Below are 24,097 nucleotides of genomic sequence, written 5' to 3'. Positions count from 1 at the left end.
AAAGCAGGATCAATGTACCATATGATTGATAACCACAATTCAGTAGGAAAGTATAGTCAGCAAAAGTTAACAAGCAGTGTTCATGATTTTCAGTAATACTTCTATCCATATTAAATAATAATTTCCCTGGATTTACTTTCTTAAAAGCAATTACACTTAATTTGCACTTGTCAGACATCAAGTAATCGTTATTTCTGTCATTTGTATCACCAAAAATTAGAGCTTAGAAACCTTGTAAAAATAAGGGGGGGAATCAAAAACTCACACTGATATATCTGTCTTTAAGTGCTAGAAGATTTCCCTTTTTTTCTCCCTTTCCCCTTTACTTTTGCAAGCATGCTGAGGAAGACTAGCATGACCACTTCTTTAGGAAGAGCTTAGAAAGTCACTTTTTTAAAAAGAATGAATGTAGTGACATATGAAAGTAATCGGTGACAACCTGTTAAGACAATGCTCTAAAACCCAGAGCATCTTCTTACCTACTTGCTCAGTTATGGATGGCTTCAGCATTATAATCATTCTTCTTGAATAAACTTTATATGTGGTGCCAAGAAGTTACTATTATCTCAATTGAGGATAGGCATGAAGCACTGATTCAGCAGTTTGTGATGGTTTGTTTAAAAGAGAGCCTTCCAGCTCTCTACTATTACACATTCATTTTCCACTAGATTTGTAGTCAAAGGAAGTCAGAATACATTTCTAATAAAATCAGAAGGAACATCACAAGAGAACTACTTGTCTCACTTTATTTCAGGAGAAATGCAAATGTAACTTTGATAATGCTAGAGAAATCAATATTGTCACCGTGCATAAAAATGCACATTTTTGATGTGTGCATACTTGTAAACACACATACCAACAAGGATATACTATACATACATGACCACACGTATGTGAATACAGGATGTAAACGACACAGTATTGATTTCATCTAGTACATTTCTTCAGTAAGGAGAAAGAACCTGCTATAGTGTTTTCCTTCTTTGTTGCCATTAAACAAAAACTCTGTTGAGTTCAGCCACAGTAACTCAGGGACCATGAGCAACAGGGCCTTCTTTTGTCTCCTATAAGTGTATTGCTGACAGAACCTCTTTTCCATGACCATGGTCTCCCCCTATTGTCTTTATGCTGGCAACCTGCTGTTAGTCCAGAGGGTCAGATTTAGCCCTGGGTCTTTAGTTACTGATCCCAGCCTAAGCTGATTTTCACAATCTTTACTGCTCGTGAAAATATTCAGCACATTTTATTGCATTTGCAAGTGTGCAGAGCTGAGTATTAAGTTTGCAGAGACGTAATGATCACTCGGACAGGACACTTCTTTATAGTTAAATTTCAGCACACAAGCAAACATTTTATACTAGAAATTCTTTTTAAACTGAGCTTTAGAAAAATAAGAAACATACTGCAGCCTAAAATAAATTACACATAATGTACAATATATATATTTATACACATCCATATGTATATACACACATATATTGATACAGGATTGTAAATGTTATAGATTTCATCTAATCAAAGCTACCTGCACCCAAAATTTAGAAAATGGCTTTGTGCAAAATTAAATACAATTATTTCAACTGTCCAAAAGCTGATAGAAAAATAGAGTTTGGCTAAAGAAACCCTGACACTTTTCATTTTAAGACATTTCTTCTCAAGTTAAGGTGGTGTTATGTCAAATGATCAAATTTAGCTCCTACATGGACACCGAGGTCCCCATTTTGGCCCTCCCTTTAATATTCACTTTCATGCCCAGTGCTGTTGTTTCCAAAACAGTCCTGCAGCACACAAGTAGAAGCGCAGAGAGATCTCAAGGAAAGGCAGGTACATCTCCCACATCAACAGTAGGATCCAAACTGAGGCTAAGATAAGCCCAGTTAAGTATATGGCTGGGAGAACAGTGAAGATCGAAGTCCTGGGTGTGAATTGCTGGTGGGCAACAATGGTCCATAAGCACTTCCAGTGCAGGGGGTATGGAGATACTGAGGCTGGCCAGCTTAACTGAGGACAAACGAAAGTCTACTCATTTGATTGAGACTCCCTTCCTTCCCTGACATCCCAAGACATTTGCTTTTAAACAACCATCTTTCAAGCTCTGACCTACTTATGTCATTCAGTACTGGCAGAAATTGGAAGCAGTAACACCCTGTACAGAATGAACTATATTAAAGGCTATACTGTGGTATTCTCTGTGCAAGTTAGCATGGATATTTTTGAACAGACCATACAAACAGCCATATTTTTTTTTTTAAAAAAAAGCATTGGAGTTGAACTTTGGTTTAAGTATTGAGTTTTTTTCTCTCCCCCCACCCTTCATCTTCCTACCAGGAAACAACCCTGGAAATAGCCATGTGTACCATATCTCAACCACAGTATCCTGCACAGCACTGAACACGGGAACAAAAATCTCTCAAAGAAAGATTTTAGATTGGACATTAACTATTCTGTATAAAGCATCTGATTTAAATGTTCACAACTGTTTTAGAAAATAGTTACAACATTAGCATAGTACAGATAATGGTTCACAGTTGATGGACCAGAGAACAGAAAGAAGCCTTTGTATCTTAGATAATATATAATCATTCAACTCTAAACAGGAGTCTTGCTCTGTGTTTATATCAAGGTCTATTTAATATATTCCATCTATCATTTATTTATTTATTTATCTTTGTACCTTGTTTTTGTAGCAGTATACAATATATTACACTAAACGATGGGAAAGCAAAACTCAAGAGTCCACCATGATACAAGTCAATAGAGCGAAGTCATTTTCAAGCAAGTCAAACAGAGCTAAAGTTTGTTTGCTTTTTCAACTGTTTCATTCTTAATCTTTCATTTTTTAAAAAAGAAGAAATTGTGTGAATCAGGATGGGTGGGGGCAAAGTACTGGAGGAGATGAAAGGACGGCAGCAGAGTTCTGGAAAAAAGAGTGATTTTGGTTGATAAATGGAGTCTGTCCAAAGAAGAGAGTCTCTCTCTACTCTGTAGCAGCCGCATCTTTGCATCAAGCAAGAGAAGAACTCGAGTAAAAGGGGGAGGAAAAAAGTACAGACTGTTCTTTTAGGTCCCTCATCCATGCCTGCATACTTGGTATGCTGGTGAATCCATTATCTGAAACCTTTGGAATCAAGGCCTCATTATTAAAAAAAAAACAAATGATAAAGGATGGGAGAAGAAATATGCTTCCAGTTGTCCCTGCAGAGAACAGTCCATTCCAATTTCTTATTCATTCTCTTCTCTCATTTCTACGATGTCTGTCAACTCCTCTGTTTGAGGCATGTCTGTCATTGCCGAGTCTTCGCCTTCTGTTGCAGTCTCATTGTCATTCCTCTTCTTTTTCTAGGTTAGAAAAACAAGAGTATTGTGGCAGATGGCCTGCAGACGTGCTGGATTTTAAACCCAAGAGAATGAAATAATCCAGAAACACTAAAACCTAATTCCTACTAAATCAATACACTAGCGCCAGGCTGTGTCACTTAAACTCAAGTGATAGATGATGTTAAATGGAGCTCCCCCTATTTTTTTGTCTCATGTAACAGTTTTCTAGATGAGATCTTCAGCAAACGACAGTCAAGAAAGAAGCCCCTCCCCCTATTATTGCATCACAGCTTTCATAGGGAGACTGATTCAGTTAGGTACATAAAGAAAAGGGTCATAGATGAACATAATACGTCACTTTACCCTACGTACAAGTAAAAGCTAATTCAACCAAATGATGGTTCATCTAATCATAAAATAAAAGTATTATGGTGAGTTTAAGAGTAACATAACTATTTCAGTGTCAGGTTTTGTGGACTGCAACCCATTTCTTCACATACATGGGGAATCCATATGTGTTTGAGACAATATGGTGTAATCAAGAAAAAATCCCACTAAAATAAATCTGTTAGTCTAAAGGCGGCACATACTTTCATTTTTTCTTTCAATTTTTATATATCTCTGAAACCATCATACAGAAGAATTTCTCAAAACATGTCAGGCTAGAAATAAACTTGTGACACCAACTGCTCTACATAGAACTTTTGTAGGGATGAGCATCATGTCAGACCCATCCCCTGCCATCTGCCCAGGGTGCAGAGTTACACCTCAATTATGACCAGGGCCAGACAAAAAAAACCTGCTATAAGTAGAAAATCAGTAGTAGCATGAAATCATCAATAATGTCAATGAAATGAGTTGTTTGCCCCTAAATTATGATGGAAAATTCTGGCCTTTTAATTTGGTGGTTGTGGTGTAACATAAATTCCCATAATCCCTTCATTCTGGTATGCTGGCTAGGAATGAAGGAACTGTATGCCAAAAATATACAAAGGCCATAGTTGCCTGCTCTTGCTGTAATTCCATCCCTCCAAATTGCCCTCTTCCCCTACTTCTTGAGCAAAATTTCTAAAATCTTAGGACTAAACTTTAAATGTTATTTCTATGCAATTCAAAAACCAGCTTAGATTTGTCTCTCTCGTGCATACAGGGCTAGAGCATTTCTAAATATTCAACTATAAGCTGATTCAAAAGCATCCAAAATGTAGTCATTAATATATATTTGCATGTTTATGTGTGTCTGTTGCCCATCAGATATATTAGGAAAATGTCTCTTGTCATACAAATCTTGTGTGGCTACTGGCCATGTGTGCTGGTGTGCCCAGACACATCTGGGTGGTGTCAGACTAGGGAAGGCTACAACTATTAATTGGGATTGGCCATTCCAGAGACCATAGGATGGTACTGTTAAATACTGCAATCTGCCATGGATGTGTTTTAGCTACTGTATTTTTTTTTCTTCTTCCATGTTGCTTTATGTGCTGTTTTTGTGCTGTGCAAAGTGTTAGGCTGAAATTATTTCTATAACTTTTTCAAAATTTTGGGAGCCTGGGAAAGGGGTGATATAAAATTACCAAATCCAATCCATTAAATAAAAATGCATATTAAAGTTAAACAGGCAGGGAATCCTACACTCACCTGTTAACTTCTAAGCGGGGCTGTCTCAACGTAGAAAATACATCTCTAATTTTATATTTATTTACTTATTAGGTATATATATAAACCACTGGCTGGACAGCTCGGTAGTTTAGGTATCTAGCTGTGGGAGCCAAAGGTTCGGAATTCAACTCCCCACGGTGCCTCCTGCAAATAGAGCCAGCTTATTGTGGCCTTGGGCAAGCTGCACTTTCGCAGGATGCTGCCCCCAGAAGAAGGGAATGGCAAACCACTTTTGAGTATTCTCTACCTGGACAATCCTGAAAAAGGTTGCCATACATCAAAATTGACTTGATGGCACATGATGATGATGATGATGATGATGATTAAATATAAACCATCTCCACCTAAAGTTTCTGAAGTAGCAAGGAAACAATAAAACATAATATGTAAAAGAAACACACACACATGCAAATGGATAGTAATAAAATCAATCAACCCTCTTCTGTCCAAAACAAAAATAACCAGGTCCATGTTTAGTTCCAATTCACTTTCCTGGAATTCAAAAGCAAGCCATCTGGCCCTCCGCAGAGTTTATCTGTACAAATATTTACCTGTTTCTGATACACGTAACAAGCTGCTATTGCAACCATGGTTGATTCTCCTACGAAGCCCGCCAGAAGTGATCCGACTCCCAGGGTGGCTCCATGAACCCTAATAATAGGACAGACAGGAAAACAGGCCAACTTTTATCATCCTATGTCTCTCATATACTTTGGCCACTGTATTGCGACATTGAGGGGTATTACACTGATAAAACCTCAACAGTGGCATTTAAAACATCATGTTCATAGTGCAGCAGGTTAACAGGAGTTTTCTTATCATGGGCACCAACCTCTTTCCCTTGTCAGAGCCCTTGGCTCTGATGTCACAAAACGCTGATAGTTGGCTATCAACATGTACTGTAATTCAAATCATTGCTACAGTGAAGGGGAAAGGCAGACTTTGCTGAGATACAACTACTTACCTAAGTCTACTGGGCTAGAGGGGCGTCTTGTAACAGAGAGGAAAGTAGGAGGGCAGGGAGCTGAGTGGAAAGGCGCTTCAAGAGGGAAGAGAGTTCATGACAAGTAGCATGGCAGGCCAGGAGCCAGGAGGGAACAGACAATACAGTGAACAAGCAAGAACTTGAAGAGAGGAGCAGCAGTAATGGGAAAAGCCAAAGGAAAGGTACGTAGATGTTCATATACAGCCAAATTGGGGGGGGGGGACCTGTGTTAACAGAGGTTGATTGTGTGTGTGTTGGGGGGGGTGTTGATGTGAATGAATAATATGTAGTTTTACTTTATTTATTGGACAGTTTGTGTGTCATTGGGCAAATTCCTGTTGCTTAGCAGAGCAGATCACATTAGAGTAGGCCCACTTAACTGATAGGGATTTGGTGAGTCAACTCCTCCATAAGTTCCATTGATTCGAATGGGCCTACTCTAAATGCAATTTACTTTAGCACAGTAAGCCACTGTCCAAGTAGGACCATTTCAGTCAATGGAACCTAAGGAGGAGCTGACTCACTAGATTTCTATCGGTTCAAAAAGTCTACTCTAGTGCAATTTATAACACTCAATAGCAGGATTTTGGTCAACATATAGTGCTTACTGTGGTTATCTGGGAGGGGGGGAAGAAAGAAGGAACTTACCCCAAATAAGGCAGCACAATTAGACTGGTGATAAGAACAATGATCCGCAGCACAGAGCTAGGGGCCAGCACAAACGTCTTTTTTAATGTCATTAACCAGCCTGTCAGATGAGCTCTTACTGTAACTGTAAAAAGCATGTGGGAAAAGCAATCAGACGCTGGTTCTCTAGAAGAATAATGTAGTCCTCAGTACTCACACATATTAAAAGTTCAGGACTTCTACGACTAAGTTCAGGTTCACCACGGCTAACTGTTAATGTTCAATAATAGGTACAATATTATGTTCAATAAACCCACTAATATATGTGAACATAGGAGATAAGTGGTTAGCAGAACACTTAATAAGCAACACCTGACATTCACAGTCATACTTAGTCAGAAACTGAAGAATAGTGTTGTTCCTTCTATTGCTGGACACAAGGAACTATTGCATTAATATCATATGCCAAGAAATTTTTCCCAGTTTCTTCATTGTCATCTAACTGTGCCAGAATACTACCCAAGTAAGGAATCTGGCTTGCATTGATGATTCAGAGGTCTCCAAACCATGGTTTGTTGGGTCCGTGTGGCATCCTAATCCTAAAAGCTGCTTGTTCGTTCATTCGTTCGTTCGTTCATTCATTTCATTTCATTTCTACCCTGCCCATCTGGTCTTGTGACCACTGTAAGAACAGCACAGCATGTTCTTAGATTTGGTCTATTAAGAATACAAATTGATATTATTTTATGACAGACTTTTCATGCAGCTTTCAATACTATATGTGATGCTTATCATACTGATTGGTATGGCTTGTAAGCATGCTAAAGTAATAACATTGAATATGATTATGGATCTTAAAAGTGTCAATGCATTTATTACGTCAGTTTATGCTGCAGAATTTGTCTTTTGCCTGTCACTTAAAAGTGTATTTGCATCCCTCTCAGGGTATATGTGTCACATCTAATTGTTGTTAATATGGAAGGCAACAAAAAGAGACAAATGCAGGTTTTATTTGAAGCTGACACCTTTTCAGTGCTCTTTTCATTTTCACCTATGCCTTTAAAAATGACCTTACATTATGGTTTTTAAAATGACCTCTCAATGATAAAATTTACAATTAATCAGGCAGTATTCTATCACTTAAATGCAGAGCTGAAGGACAATTGTGTAAATGTTTCTCCTGCTTTGGGAAGTTTCCCCTCATGCAACCAGTAGCAGGACCAATCCTGCAACCAATGTAAGAACAGACATGCACCAAGGAGCCACCAGAGCAAGGAGGTGAATGTTTCATGGATAACCCTCCTGCTCCTTGTTTAGGTAACAGGATACTGGCCACTGTATATCTGTGCTGCTACACTGGTTTTATAATCTCCTTTGCTGAGGAAATATACCTTTATGCTGAATTTTTAAAATTCTTTCATAACATATTTTCTTGTTCTCATTTCTTGTGAGACATGAACAGGACACATGTCCTTAGGCAGTCCATATGAAGTTTTAATAAAACAGCACAAGAGGTAGAAATACAAAGGCAATACATGCTCTTTCATTTAAAGATACAATTGACAGAATAACCTAATTCATTAAAAATATCCAATTAGATCATCACTGATTTTTCCACTTTCTTCTTTTATATGGGTTCTTTAAAACGTAAGGTGTATTTTGATGGTTCTTTTAACGAAAGCATGTGGAGAGTTTGGGCATAGATCCGTTCACTGTTTTAATCTTTCTTAGAGTTTGTGGCCACATGTTTATATTTTAGCTGACAGGAGCATCATGGTTGAAACAGCCATAAAGGATTGTTAGTTAATGAAACAGTAACAGAATAACTCATCTTTGCACAAAGAAAATGGAATATGAGAGAGAGAGACGTTCTTGCCTAGCCTTCTCTCACACGGGATAAACTGCTATGTGCCGGGAATTCTTTTTCACAGAGAAGCATTCAATGATGCACTCTCCTATATGTATTAAGAACAAAACAAAAATAAGGGTTCCTGCATTGTTCATTCTTTTTATTAACCAGCCCCAAACACTGACCCTTGGTTGATGCTGCATTAAGAATTAAGGAAGCAAAGCTCATATACATCCAATTATGGGGATACCACTGCAACATTACCAGTTGAACTTCACTATGTATACTAATCAAGGAGAAACTAGTGAGAGGATTTAGGATTGATGTATAATCCTACACATTATTCCCTCCCTTCCTTCCCCTGTACCTGGAACTGGGAAGAAGGAGAAGATACGAAGAGGAATGACACACAGTTCTGCAAAGGCGAAATCGACACCAATGATGTCAACCAAAATCTTCTCTGACACATTAGGAGTCCAAAACATCACAAAACAGAGCTGCAGGGAGGAGAATCAGAAGGTTAAAAACTGGGCACAATCTTAGGCCTCCAATATTGCATTAATTTGTCGATTGAGATGGTTGTGTTGCTAGGAACCACTGCAGTGGCCGCTCATTTAAGAACCCTTGAGGTAGTCTGTTTCCCCAGCAGAATTCATCCTCATTAGGAAGGCAGTCTTTATTCAGAAAAGCATTTTTGTTTAGTATAAACAGATATTCATAGCTCCCTGAAACAGCAGTCACCTTCTGCTGAATCCTTCAGTTCTAAAGCAGCTGTGCCTTGCATGTACCACTCTCTATAAATAAGGTTGCAGTATATTTTTAGAGCTTGCCTGAAATCTTCTTCTTATGCCTGTCATTTAATGATACTTTGCTTCTGGTGTTCCCTCATTTAGAAGAGTCCTGCCTCTCATTTTAGAATAGTTAAGTGAAAATCTTGCATATTAAAAAAGTGATTTTATAACTAGAAAAGTTGGAAAAAATGGAGGCCAGAAAGTTAGGAAAAATGACAGAGTTATATATAATTATGCACAGTGTGGAGAAAGTGGATTGAGAGAAGCTTCTCTCAGTTCCATTATAATAGAACCTGGAGTTATTCACTGAAGCCAAATAGGGCGAAACTGATGGCAGATACAAGGAAATACTTATTCACACAGCTTATAGTTAAGTTGCGGAACTCACTGCTACAAAATATAGCAATGGCTGCCAATGGATAACTTTATAAGGAGGACAGATAAATTAAAGGAATTCAGGGCCATCTATGGCAACTAGTCAGGATGGCTTCCTGTTGCCTCCAGTATCAGAGGCAATATGCCCTTATGTTGAATTAGAATAGCCGTTTATTCTGAGAACAGAATGCTAGATTAAACTAGAAAGAACTTTGATCCAATCCTACAGGGCTCTTCTTATGCTTGTAGATATTTACATTGAAAGCTCTGGAAGATGTAAGCTAGAGAGAAATTCAGTTAAGCCATACCAGGCACAACCTGTTCAGGCCCAACAGTCAAACGAAGCAAATACTTTATTGGGATCTTCCTAAAAATTCAGTAGTCATGTTAACCAGTAGATGAATCGTTAATTCCAGGCATCCTCAGAGGACTGGAGTAGGAACTCTGTCCATGCTCTGTTGCTGTTTGTTGGATAGTTGAGTATTTACAGCTGTGGGAACAGCTTTTGTCCTTTTCAGGAGATACGTTGATCAGCGTGTTTTTGTTGTGGGTGTATTGTTGTGATAAGTGGGAGAGATTATCTGTCACTGTGGTTGAAGGGTGTCTTTAGATGCTGGCCGGCCACAGAGACTGGCAAAACATCAGGAAGAACAACCTTCAGAACAGGGCCAAAGAGCCCAAAAAACCTACAACAACCATCAGATCCCAGCCGTGAAAGGCCTTAGAGAATTCATTAAATCGTGAACAGTTGAGAAGCTGCAAAATTGAGAGGCCAGTTCTGTTATGCAGCAAGCTGCCAATTTAAAATCAAACTTAATTTTTGTCCAAGAAAATGTTGGCTAAAGAACCTCTTGCCATTATCAGTGGAGGCAAGAAGGCCTATGGAAAAGTTGATGCTCTTGATGGAGAAGGCCTACATATGGCTGTTGAAGAAAGTGATAAGATATACAGCTCTCCAATCAAAAAGCAAAATACTGTAAATTCAGATGTTCCTCACAGCAAGCAGACTTTTCACAACAGTTGGATAAAAATATAATGTAATATGATTTTACACCACCTCACTGGGGAGTACAGAGAGGTATCTGGATACCATGGCCAATGCTTGTAGAGAGCTCACAATACCTAGTGCACATAAATAAAGTAACACAAGGTACGCAACCTCACAATCAATACATTTTGTAACCCAACTTACTTATTGTTGTATGCTTCCTTGAGTTCCTTGAAAGAAGAATGTGATCCAGATGTGATAAACCAACAAACTATGTATTGGTGTAACACACACATTCTTGGCTTGTCACACTTGTATTCAAGTGTTCCTTCGAGAAATTCGGGGAAACATGTTGATAGATGCCTAGTCAACTCCACTCCCCCAACAGCTTCAATTTGGGAGATTTGGACCCAAGTTGGTAATTGGTGAAATATAGTACCAGTTATGCTAACAGAGATTTGTTAGCACTCAGCCATTTAGGGAGTTAAGGGAATATTCATAAACTGATATGTGGCACAACCTTCATTATCCAGCAATTCTAACAAAGCTAATGTACTTTTTCCCTTTATGGGACAGATAACTGGAGACCTTAAAGGTGACCTTGCTTTGTATGAAGAGACTCAGCTCTAGAGAAGGATAGTAGCTAATTCAAGTTAAGCACATAATATTCTAATTAAAAACATCTCTTGAGAGAGCTATGATTTTATTATGTTAAAAATATATACGGTGATGAAGGATTCAAATTAGTTCAAGGCTTTATAAAAATGTTCCTCTTTATGGGCTCAAATTTGTGATGCAATTTATCTACTTTCATGGTTGAAGATATTCAAGAAATCGGATTGAGGGATGTCAAAGAACTATGATTTTAATATCATTATCACACACAGATTTAAAGTTTAATACATCATGGGAATCAGGAAACGTGTGCTGGCCAAGGAAAGTTGAAATCCCTACAAAATCACACTTTCAAAGAGCCTCATTCACCCTAAATGGACGTCCATTTTGTTTTCTGCATAGGGATGGGGACCAATGCAGTATATCTGTCTCAACTGTATGAGTATCCGTAATCTCCATATTTTTCAGAATGACAAATTTCCACTTTTTGCCTGAATGTCCAAATAGCAGATAGTAAAGTAGTACATTAACTATTTGCTATTTGGACATTCAGGCAAAAAGAATCCAACACATTTACAACTGATGTTAGGTTAATTCAATAATGTTTCACACAATTAATTGGCAACTGTGCCATAGTAAGCAAACTCTGAGGCAGAGAGTTTGACACACAAGAATGAAGGATGGAAGTCTTTGGGGGTTGGAGTCAAGGGCCAGTCAGAAGATAACTTGTCATCAGATATGTCCTTGCCTTTTGGTCCAGAGGCTTTAGAACCAAAAGACATGTGAAGTAATGCATACATTTCTTTTAAAAAGGTAATTCAGAAAAAGCCACAGAGCTCCTAGTCTGGATCTTGCGTGGAGATGAGTAGGAGCTCAAGACTTTCCCCCATCTTTATGGTTGAAATTTGCCTCTGAAAGTGCTATGGTAACAAAACAGTCCTTTTGAGTGAATCAAACACTTGGGGTTGGTTATTTTTAGAGGAAAAGTGCTATGGCAGAGAAAGGAATAAACAAGTCCCCAGCAATCACTTTGCTAATTGCAACTCTATGGGACTGTTTTTTCTGAAGAAAGAAATTACTGGAGAAGACATCAGAGCACAGCAAAGACCTGTCAAGCTGTTACAACAGGTAGGAAATCTAGACAGATGTACATATCTGCATCTAACCTTAAATGCTGGCTCCTCCCACCTAGTCACGATCATCAACAGACCCTTCTCATCTTCTCCTAGGAGAGAGGTAGTGAGTAGATATCACTTCCCCAGGTATCCTGGGATGTTAGCAGAGGCTGGAGACTGGCAAAACAATAACTCAGTACCCCAGGTAGATCTCTTCCTTTTGGTATACCATCTTTTAATTTAGTGGGTGGACTTGCCTAGTAATACGTTTGTTATTTTAGTCAGAGAGATGAAGCTAAAATACATTGGATCCACTGTTCTTTCAGGGATAGAAGCTGGATTGAACCCATTATCTTCAAGAATAGTTACTTTTTTAAAAATTAACTATTGTTTATATACAGAAGGGAAACCAATTCTACTGTTATCGGTTTGCTAACACACTTGCTTGAACTAGTTTATCAAAGGGCAGCCATTGGAGGGGGAATTTCTCCAGGATTTGAGGCAGCATGCCTTTGAACACCAAATTCTGGGGAGCAGTGAGAAAGGGCTACTCCTTGGGAGCTTCCTGTTGGCAGCCAGTAAGCCATTGTGGAATACAATGTGCTAGATTAGATACACTTTTGGTCTGATCCAACTGGCCAATTCTTGGGCACTTAAAGCTTTACTTGTCTTTGGAGCATGAATATTGTTCTCCAGTCAGAATCTTTGTGACAGCGGACTTCTTTGGTGCAAGGTGCCATACCCTTGGCAAGCCTTTGCCAAGGGAATTGCTCCACTCTGTAACCAAGAGACAATGTGAGGAGCAACTATCCACATCACACACGAGGCTTCTATGCTACTACTATAACTGTAGTGGCTGCCTACTGATGGCATTAGAATTGTAGATCACATATATATTAAATTAGAGATTCTCTATGGTAAGTATCACATCAAAGTACTAAACCTACTCCTGGATATTAACACCCAGTCTCACTTCTCATAGGGACGTGGTGGCACTGCAGGTTAAACCGCAGAAGCCTCTGCTGCAAGGTCAGAAGACCAGCAGTCGTAAGATCAAATCCATGCAACGGAGTGAGCTCCTGTCACTTGTTCCAGTTCCTGCCAACCTAGCAGTTCGAAAGCATGTAAATACGATTAGATAAATAGGTACCACCTCAGTGGGAAGGTAACAGCATTCTGTATCTAGTCGTGCTGGCCACGTGACCACAGAAACTGTCTATGGACAAACGCTGGCTCTACGGCTTGGAGATGGGGATGAGCACCACCCCTGAGAGTCGGACACTATTGGACTAAATATCAAGGGGAACCTTTACCTTTACCTTTATCTCACTCCTCAGGTCCAATTGCCAAGTTTGGACTACCCAGAGAAGCATGAGCTTTTCAGTATTATTCAAATATTATTTTCAGCTTATTCAGCTTCTCTAATAAGCAAACTACCTTACCAATATTTTTAAAGGATATTGTGAAATAAGTAATAAAAAGAGGTATTGCTGGAGATATGGCTTTTGTTTTCCAAAACACGGAGAGAGAAAGCAAAGGACTTTCAAAACTATCTGATGATTATTCCAAAACCAAGAGTAGAGTTTGATTTGGTAAATGTATCACAGTGTGCTTTGTGTGATGGTTAAAGCAGCCATGGATTAAGTTGACACACACACACATACTCAGTGCAACTGTTGTCTGGGAAATAATCAGCATTCTGTTCAATACCACCAATTCATCTTATTTCCCAGGAGAGCTCAAGTGGGAAGTTCTTGGCACTCTTTCAGTAGCAAAGTTACAATTAGTGATATTGCTCAGCAGAACAAGTCAAATCATTCACACATGGCTTTCTTACACAAGCAGTTTTGTTAGGGACCATAAAGACCTGAAGCAGATAAGGAACAGCTGTTAGACTTAAGGATAAGTGGAAGAAGCCCATCCAATTAATCAGATTAATGAGACTTTTGATTAAGAACAAGCCCCAAGTCACTTTGAACTATTTTTACAATCCAAATTCAGAATGCAGCTGAACCCTAGTTGCTTGTACTGAGAGGAAGGAAAAAGATTAATGGTGCAGAAAAGGCTTCAATTGATACCTTTTTAATAAGACACTTGAGCTCAACTGGTATGCTGTTATAACAATGGCCAGACTGTAAACAAGCAAGTATTTATAGCAGACATAACTGAGCTCAATATGAAGGCCCTATTTACATTTCTATTAACTCAAGCTTGCCACTATAATCCTCACCCCCCCACCCCACCCTGGGATCCTGATCCTGATCCAAATCCAAATTAAAACACATGCCCTCAAAGCTGAACCAGCTTGCTTTCTGAACTGCCAGAGTGGGATCTAATCCAAAATAATAGCTTGTATCCTATTGTTGAGACAGTGTAGCAGAATACTGTACTTGGTTCTGCATACAATATCTCCTTCCCCACTGCTCGTGCAAGAGGAATGCAATAAACCCTTGCACATGAGGAAATCCCTGTTGCCTTCAATGGAACAATTTCCAGTTCGTGCAACTACAAGCTGAAGATCACCAGAGCAAAGTACTGCACCACATGGTCCAGCAGGATTTGCATACCATTTGCTAACAGGATTCTACTTTAATTTTATAATAGACACTCTTTGCATATATATAGCCTTTATAACTCGTAGAAATCGATAGCCTTATCACCCATAAATCTGTACAATACCCTTTAAAAGCCAGGAAAAGCTAGTAATTGTCATCACACATCCTGCCAGATATTTCTTCCCCCCCCCCCCCCCGGCGAGGTAAGAATACTACAGGTGCCAAAACTGGACTTCGAACAAGAGCCATTTCTCTTTGTAATGATTCTCTCAGGCACGTCCAGCTCCTTGTTAATACAAAGAAAATATGCTTTCACCTCTCAAAATGGCATCATGTGACTCCACAATGGGCGAGAACAAACAGGGAGATGAGTAATGACTGAACCTGACAAATTCAGCAGATAAGTCATCAGTGATTCAGCACCACTCTGCCGTTCTTACGCAACCATCTATCATTTTGAGTGCAGTGAGAGAGAACAAAGGAAACACAGCCACAGCAGGAGGACAAACTGCAAAATCACTGTCCATGCAGTAACATCCTTAGCTTCTGATCTGCTCTATTACTAATAACCGAGAATGAAGCACTCTTGATTTTTGCATTCATTCACAAGTCTTAACATTTATATGGAGCTTCCTGGGTGTTCAAAATGATTGGCAGCCACAATCTCCACAATATGAGCGAACATTATTGTCTCTATTTTGCAGAAGCAGCTGAGGCAGAGACACTATAATCTGCTATTCAGTGTGTACATAACAGAGAAGAAATGTAAACTTCCTGGTTCACAGTTCATAATCTTAGTCTTGGCATCAGAGCATACCAGATATAGGCATAATCAACCAACCAACCAACCAACCAACCAACCAACCAACCAATCTCTCTCTCTCTCTCTCTCTCTCTCTCTCTCTCTCTCTCTCTCTCTCTCTCTCTCACACACACACACACACACACACACACACACACACACACACACACACACACACACACACACACACACACACACACACACACACACACGGATGTCTATATAAACATACCTATAAAGAGATGGAGAGAAATGTTTTGCTATGTTTGCTAATAAAAGGCCCATATCCAAATCGTTAAAGGGTAATAGTCCATAATATAAAGTCTGACATCCTGTGTTCCTGGAGCCAGTCATGGGTAGGGGACAGCCTAGACAAATGCTACTCAGGACTAGCCTTGGACAATTCTTGGGCTGATACACCTCACAGAGTTGTTGTGAGAATAAAATGGGTGTGGGTGGGATGAACAGAACCATATATGCCATCCTATGTAACTTGGAAGGACAATGTGATAAATATAAAGTCAACAAACTGATTAAAATAACACTGATGATTTGACTGACTTCTTACCGTTAATGACAAGGCCATGCAGACAAAAGTGAACTTTTTGATATGTGTTGATGAGACAGTGCTGCTGGTGTTCACCATTTTATTGCTGGGGTTATTCTGCAGCAGAAAAGGGGGAAAAGAGCATTCATTTCTGGAAAACAGCCACATTAATCTGCATCGCACACACAGAAAGCAATCCCATCTCCACTTATTTTGAAGTAGGCTCGATTTACGTGTGTAGATTTGCTTCAGGAAGAAACATGTCTAGGACTGTGCTGTTGTCTTAGAAAGTAACTGATTTGTGGGCATAAGTGCTTGACAAATGTGACTTTTGCTTATGGAAATAGTGACTTGGCTCTGAAATACTGAGTTTGCTGCATAAAGGAATTGAGGAAAAACCTGCTTGTGTTTTTGCCTACTGCAGATACTGGCCGCAGCCCAGAAACACTGCCCTAGAACTGAAGTGAAGGGGACACTGAAGGTCCATTTGCCATATTCCACAGCAGAGGTCCTACATAAAAGCAGGCTTTTGGACCTCAGTCATTTAGCAAACAGTAAGCATTTAAAGTTTGTATTGTTGCTATGGAACTAAAAACAGAATTCATGCATTATTGTAAGTGGTTAAAAGAGACCCAGTATACTTGTGTGGTTTAGTTCAGTGGTTCTTAACCTTTGTTACTCGGATGTTTTTGAACTGCAACTCCCAGAAACCCCAGCCAGCACAGTTGGTGGTGAAGGCTTCTGGGAGTTGCAGTCCAAAACTCCTGAGTAACCCAAGGTTAAGAACCAGTGGTTTAGTTGATCATAGCTTATTTTGCAGATGAATTGTCAGATTATTTAAAAATTCCTGTCTCTAATGAATTGTTTGAAAGATATTGGGTTTCTTAGAGAACTACCTATATTAGTGACCTAGTTTTTACACAGTCTTGTGTATAGCCAAACAATTGTCTTCTTTTCCACAAAATGCCTGGCTTCAGCTCTATAGATTCTTAAGAGTTGAACTCATTTGATTCAGCATTTCAAAGACATAAATCTAACAATTGTGCATTACCCCACAGATGATTAGCATTTGCTAACTACTAATGGATATTTATACAAACTTTGAAAGTTCATTATCAGTATTAAAAATGCACTTATCATTTTCTATATCCCATTTCATTCTGATACCATCCCATTGCTAAGTGCACTGTGTATATAAACTTGTGGCCAGAATATTGTACTCTATATGTCTAAAGATGTTAAAGAAACAGCTAATGTTATAGTAAATGTTTGCTAAAAGATGCCACAAGATGGCTTGCCTGTTGTTGGGTAGCAGGGGTTGGCTATACATAACCAATGAAGTGCCACTTCTAAACTCATACAACACCATGGATGGGAAGCATGTGGCTCTTCAATTATTTGGAGGATGTAATCTAATCAGCTCTAGCCACATAGCCAATAGCAACACTTTCTGAGAGTTGTGGTCCAGCAACATCTGAAGGATCACAGTTTTCCCATCTCCGGACAAGATTTTCCTGTGTCAATGGCTACAGCAAAAAGGTCATTAAACTGCTCTGCCAGGCCAGAGTTAAACTATCTACCTCTTAATGGGAATTTAAATAAGCAAAACCTGTGGTCTGAGGCAGCAAGATGCTATTATACGTGCTAAACACACAAAAAGCTGATGCACTTCTTTAAAAACACCCCACCAATATAGTGGTAGAGTTTATTCAGATCATTGCAGTGACTCTTGACTCTTGGACCATCTACAATTAATAGTGGAAACGGAGTCATGGCCAAAAATATTGGCAACCTTGCAATTCTGTCAGAAAATGCAACCCTTCTCTCAGAAAACTGTTGTAGTAGCAAATGTTTTGATACTCGCATGTTCATTTCTTTGGTTTGTATTATAACAACACAAAAAAGGAGAAGAAAAGTAACATCTGATACAATCCCACACAGAAATTCAAACATGCACTGGCCACACTGTGGATTCACAGAGGCAAGGAAGAAGAACATCAAGTCCAGCCTCCATCCAGGAGGCACAGTGGGGAACTGAACTCCGAACCTCTGACTCCGCAACCAGATACCTAAACCCCTGAGCTATTCAGCAGTTCCTTCCTGCTAAGAGGGGTCACCTGATGGACCTCATCAACTGGGGAACCACAGAGCATCGGCATGACCAAGCAGTGCCAAACTGGCAGGTTAGATTAGTCAGACAGATGCCTCACCAACAACAACATCTGCTACTACAGATAAGTAAAAACAAGACTCTGAAGATCCACTGAATTCAGTTTTGCCTCTTTTCTCACAGACTTGACATGGCTGTAAAACTGATTTCTCAGAGAGCACGCTTGTTGAGAACATATCGGAAAGAGAATCTAAGGGTTTGCTCTCATCACAGATAACAAGCTCACCTTGTCAAAAGCAGGATAAACAGCTCGAATTTCTGTCAACCAGCCATATGGCATGTGTCCCACTGGATATGTAGCTGTCAAAATCGCCACAGCCTAAAGTGGGTTGGGGAGGAGAGAAAAAAATTACAGGTCAAATCTTCAGAGAAATTCATTAAAATTACCTCATGCCCAACAGTCAGACAATCCTATCACAGTAACACCAGCAACATTTTAGAGAGTCAAGCAAGCAGCTGGGGTCACGGCTCACAGTTTGGGCAGAAAGCCAAGACCAGAGAGTCTCTGCTTTTTTTTTTTTATTGTGGAAAGGGTTTTTGCAAAGCTGAGGTTCTTTGAAAATGACAGTTTGGAACGTCGGTTTCAATCTGCATTTTCCAATTTGTCTGATAAGCCTTCCTGCCTTAATTACTACAATGTATTAAAATACTCCACTACTTTATTCACAACACAACAATGTCTGGACCTGTTTACAGCACGCACACCCACCCACACAAACACACAGCTCAAAGGAGGAAAAAGTTTGAAAGCATGAAACAGCAATGTATATTGGACTACAGGATCACTCCAAGTTGGAAGCAACTTGGTGGCATATAAAAGCAGACAGTTTACTTACCTGTTTGCTTGTTTAACAGCCATCCTACCTTCCTTTCTCTTTTTATTTTATTTTTGAGAATGAAGCTCACAAATTGGTTAAAAACAGCTACACAATAATTTATACTAAATCCTAACTGCACAGATATCAATTTTTTTTTAACATCATAAGAATACACGACAATGAACCTTAGGCAGACATGCCACTCCTCCTTCACCTCCAGAATCAATTTGCTATAATTAGCAAAAAGAAATCCACTTCAAGTGCATTTTACAAAGTTTCAACAACCATAGTTGAGATTCATAATAGCTTAGAGCTTGCACAACAGACTAAAATATCAATGTTGGAAAAGGAGAGGGTGTGAACTTTCAGTTAAGACTCATTCTCATAACAATAAGCAATAATTTAGCATTACATCCAACAGAATATTATCCACTACATATTGAATTTTTATCCTACCTCTCTGCCTGCATTAATGTGAATTAACTAACCATGGTCAATTAGCATTTATATTAAGCACAGCTAGTTTTCAGCCAGAATTTGCCCGGTTCATGCTATATTTTATTTTCATTATTTCTGTATCACTCTTCACCAAGACTGACTTCTGAGGAATTTGCACCATTAAAATATCACTATAAAAGCCACGTATTAAAACAAGCAGCAAATAAAACGGAGGCATTGAAAAGATTTAAAATGGCTGAAACCTAAAAGCCTGCATGCATAAAAAGGGGTTTGTCTACCATTTCAAAGAAAGCAGTTTTGACAATAGGCAACCCCCACCCCCAGGGAAAACACCCTGGAAATGCAGATATGGTTGCATAGTACCCTGTTTCCCTGAAAATAAGATGGGTCTTAATAATAATTTTTGCTCCAAAAACTGCATTGTGGCTTATTTTCAGGGGATGTTTTATTTTTTTCATGTACAGTTGACATTTATTCAAATCATCTTCATCTGGTTGCTGCACAATTGTGGAGGGCGGGCTTTCACTTAACTGGGGCTTATTTTGGGGGTAGGACTTATATTACAAGCATCCTGAAAAAACATACCAGGGCTTGTTTTCAGGTTAGGTCTTATTTTCAGGGAAACAGGGTATAAATATTGGTGATGACATAAAACTGTAGTATGACAAGTCTCAAAAAAGGAGGGTTGGCTTGCACACAAGGGGGTTTAAAGAAAACACATGACCATGGTATGTTTTCAGTTTTCTAACTATGACTGGGAGATGAGAGGAGATAGATCTCTCCAAGGTCATCGTCATAAAAAATGCCTTTTTTCGTCCTGCCAGAACCATGGCAGCACCATGTACAGAAATTTGCCGTGCTCTCAATTTGTGTGTTGGCAGGACTTCATGATAGTTGGCGCTGCCAGCACTTTCTCTTCAGCAATGATGCTTTCAGAAATGGAAGCAAAAAGAACAAAATGAACAATGGGCACTAATGAAGTCAGCTATCAGCTGATAATATGAGAAGCATTTGCTTTCCAGAGAATGCATTCTTTGCTCTTAGCAACTAAAAGTCCTGTTAAACTGGTATACTTGAAATATTAATTGCATAAATTGTGGGCAGAAAGAGCAAGGTGTCCAATTAAGCATTTTGAGATGCCTTGGATGTTTAGCTACTTAATACTATTTTATATTCTACTGCTTTCAGGTGCTAAAAGTAATGTACATAACCACTCTAAAGAGCTGTAGGGTATGTACTCCTACAATACAGGGTTTATATATCCAGTGATTCTGCAAGTGTGAGAGACTTGGTGTTATTTATAAAGGCCAAGATCCAATGGATTACATTGCTTCAATCGGTAAAATTGATAGGGGAAATGGACAATCCACACTGCCCATTGCAAAGCTCCAAAAATCTGCTCTAGAAGAATGGGAAACTCTCTGGATAACGTTTTTGGGCTGTGCCAAGGACTATTGGAAAGGGGGTTCCATTCACAGTGGTGCTGCAGCATGAATGAGAAGTTGGCTTTAGGTTACATAAACTAAAATTGCCAGGTTCTGTACACAAATTAAAACCAATGCAGGCCTCCCTCTCAGCATGATCACAAGAGCTGGGTCTAATCATATGAATCCATCCTTTTAAGTGGATACCTTCAAAGAACGCTAGTTCCACCCTAAAGTCTCATGCAATTAGCCTTGCTCATGTGGTTATGTTTCACACATGCACACTCACAAAGTGGGTTACAAGGCATTTGTATGATGAGCCTTCAACATTTGGGGAGGAGAGTCTTGTTTCACTGCCCCCCACACCTGCTTGCTTTTACCTATGTTGAGCAGAACCACCCTCCCATTGTAGCATCTACAAATGCAGTTTTTAAAGTGAATTATTGAATTCTATATATATTTCAAGACATGCAATTTATTAACCAGCAAGTACTCCAACAGGGCAACTTTGAGAATCAGACTGATCTTAAACAACGCTCCTCTATTAAAATAATAGTTTCTAAATGGCTTCACACTAGTGTTTCTATAAGAGTTTGGGAAACGTTCTGCATGAAGCTGCTTCACACACAGCTAAATATTTGATCAGATTCTCTAACAGGCACGAGCAGAGAACTTTCACAGTCCTATTTTGGCACCCCTTTTGGTTGGAGATGTCAGGGATTGAAGAAGGGATACAAATACATGTTGACTACCAAACTGGAGACCCTCACTCTAAAGTGAAAGGCATGACATAGACAAGGATAGCCACATGCCAATGTTAATGCTGGAATGAGGCAGCCTTGAATTCCTGGCACATACCCTATCAATACACCCGGCGCAAAGATTATACATACTGGAAGAACACACTATATTCCCTGAGTAGAAAGCACCATGAGTACAAAAGGGCAAAATGAATGAAACTAAAAGAAATATGGACAGTTAGTGAAAATTTTAAATGTGTACCCGTCTTTCAAAGACAGAAGGCATCTACTTTATCTTAGCAAATTATCTGAGTCCTGGTGCCATTATCTGTGCAGCAACAGAAGCTATCCAGGACATCCCATGATGGACCTCTCTAAAATTTTCAGTGCTTCAAGAAAGGTAGGATGCTTTCCTATTTCTTTTCAGCTGGACCTAAGCTCATCCCGCTTATTTAAATAGATTTTGCTGAGTTCAGCCTAATTTGAAACAATACCATCACACTTCATGCTTTCTTTCGCTCTGACCTCCAGTATTTTGCAAGAACTTGATTCAGAAATTCCTGAGAAGTGGTATGCATTAATCCCAATGACTCCTCTCTCCTCTGACAGTCTGCCACATTGTAAAATACATTACAGTATGACCCCTGTATCTGTGGGATACATGCAGTACTAAAACCAACCACTAGGAGGCGCCAGACTGCACTATGAATACTTATTAGCAGAAGTTGTATAGCATAGTATCTGGCACCCTTTTAGGGTGGCCAGTTCTGGTAATGCATGTGAAAATAATTTTTTCCTGTTTTTCTTTTCTTTTACAGTACTATCTATCTATCTTTTCTTTTACAGTACTATCTATCTATCTATCTATCTATCTATCTATCTATCTATCTATCTATCTGTCTGTCTGTCTGTCTGTCTGTCTGTCTGTCTGTCTGTCTAGTTCACTAGTATCTGCGGTTTTCAGTATCCACAATGAGGACTGGAACCAATCCCCAGCGGATATGCAGGTCCTATTGTATTCCTATGTGTGCCTTAATTTTTAGTTTTGGGGCAGGGGAGCACCAGCAGGGATCCAATGCAGTAATTGTGCTGGTCCTAGAAACAATAGATGACTCAAAAACAAAAAAACAAAAAAACCAGCCACTCTCTAAATGAACTATGAAACTTTTGCTGTACAAAGTTACCGATTAATCTTGTTAAAAGAGTTATCTTTTCCTTCTTGCTGTTGTTTTAACTGAGCTGGAGTAGCAGAGCAGGGGCTGGGATGGTTTGTCATCTCCACACTGAATCCTCAAGCTGTGTTTCCATCCATGGAAAAGGATATGTGAAGGACTTTTATCTTTTCCTCCAGTAGGAGAGGGGTTTCAGTGACCATTTTGTTTTTTTTTTTAAGGCAGAGGGAAAGTAACAAGAATTCCATGCAGTGTATAGTTTAACTCTTCGACACAATAGATACAGAGGAAAATATCGTCACAGAAGTGGACAGGAAAGATGCTTAGGTTCAGAGGCAACTTCATGCTAAGTTCTATAGGGTTTTTTTAATGCCTTGAGAGAGCTTGATATTAAACTTCAACAGTATAATCTAATGAAATTCTACAGAATTGGGAAGAAAATAGATGAAACTATATTTGTGAAGACAGATATGGGTCCTCTGTTTCTCTGGAAAAAAATAATATAAAGAAATTAAGATTATTTGATATGCCTGAAGAGATTCATACCTCCGTAGCTGCTGAGCTGCCACCCAGATCTCGGGACACAAAGAGGTTGACAATAGGCCGACTTATCCTTTGGGTGGCCAAAATTAATGCTAATGGCCACCAGAAACTTAGCATTTTTCGTATTGTAGCTTCTCCCTGAAGATAGAATGGGAGAAGTTTATTATGAACTATACACGTACAAAGCAGAGGCAATAGAGTAGGTAAAGAATTTCATTCACAAAAGTGAGGCATAATATGAGCAAGGCGAAAGAAGAGGAAGAACACATACACTAACTTGTGAACCAGTAAATTGAAAGGCACTCTTCTTAACAACATGACTGTTTGATTTGGATTACTGAAGCACTGGGCATTTAATGCTAGCACCTAACTAAAGTCCCTATATCGCTAGCTTGTTTGTTAATGCTGCATTATTGGAGTAATGTGCCAATAAATTTCTCTAAAATATTCTGTTACCACCATTTATCAAAACGCAGAGCCCTCCCACAACATATCTCAACGTCAGCATTACAGAGGTGAAGTACAGTGGTGCCTCGCTTAACGAT

The 24,097-nt window shown here is 39.2% G+C and overlaps 1 protein-coding gene across 1 annotated transcript in view; it reads right to left on the bottom strand.

The window, feature by feature from the left end:
- Positions 1–732: 732 nt before the first annotated feature.
- The window catches only part of ANKH (ANKH inorganic pyrophosphate transport regulator), a 108,026-nt gene continuing 84,661 nt past the window's right edge, over positions 733–24,097 (bottom strand). The window contains exons 6-12 of the mRNA XM_020781283.3: positions 23,556–23,690; positions 18,623–18,715; positions 16,248–16,343; positions 8,806–8,935; positions 6,611–6,734; positions 5,529–5,628; positions 733–3,339 (exon numbers count right to left, since the gene is read on the bottom strand). Coding sequence (XP_020636942.2) covers positions 3,223–3,339; positions 5,529–5,628; positions 6,611–6,734; positions 8,806–8,935; positions 16,248–16,343; positions 18,623–18,715; positions 23,556–23,690 — 795 coding nt within the window. The 3' untranslated portion in view covers positions 733–3,222. The remainder of the gene's footprint in view (positions 3,340–5,528; positions 5,629–6,610; positions 6,735–8,805; positions 8,936–16,247; positions 16,344–18,622; positions 18,716–23,555; positions 23,691–24,097) is intronic.

This window comes from Pogona vitticeps, chromosome 4 (genome assembly GCF_051106095.1).
Source record: "Pogona vitticeps strain Pit_001003342236 chromosome 4, PviZW2.1, whole genome shotgun sequence".
NCBI classification, from domain to species: Eukaryota; Metazoa; Chordata; class Lepidosauria; order Squamata; family Agamidae; genus Pogona; species Pogona vitticeps.
The sequence above is the reverse complement of the archived record's forward strand: the minus strand, read 5'-3'. Positions and strand labels throughout refer to the sequence as shown.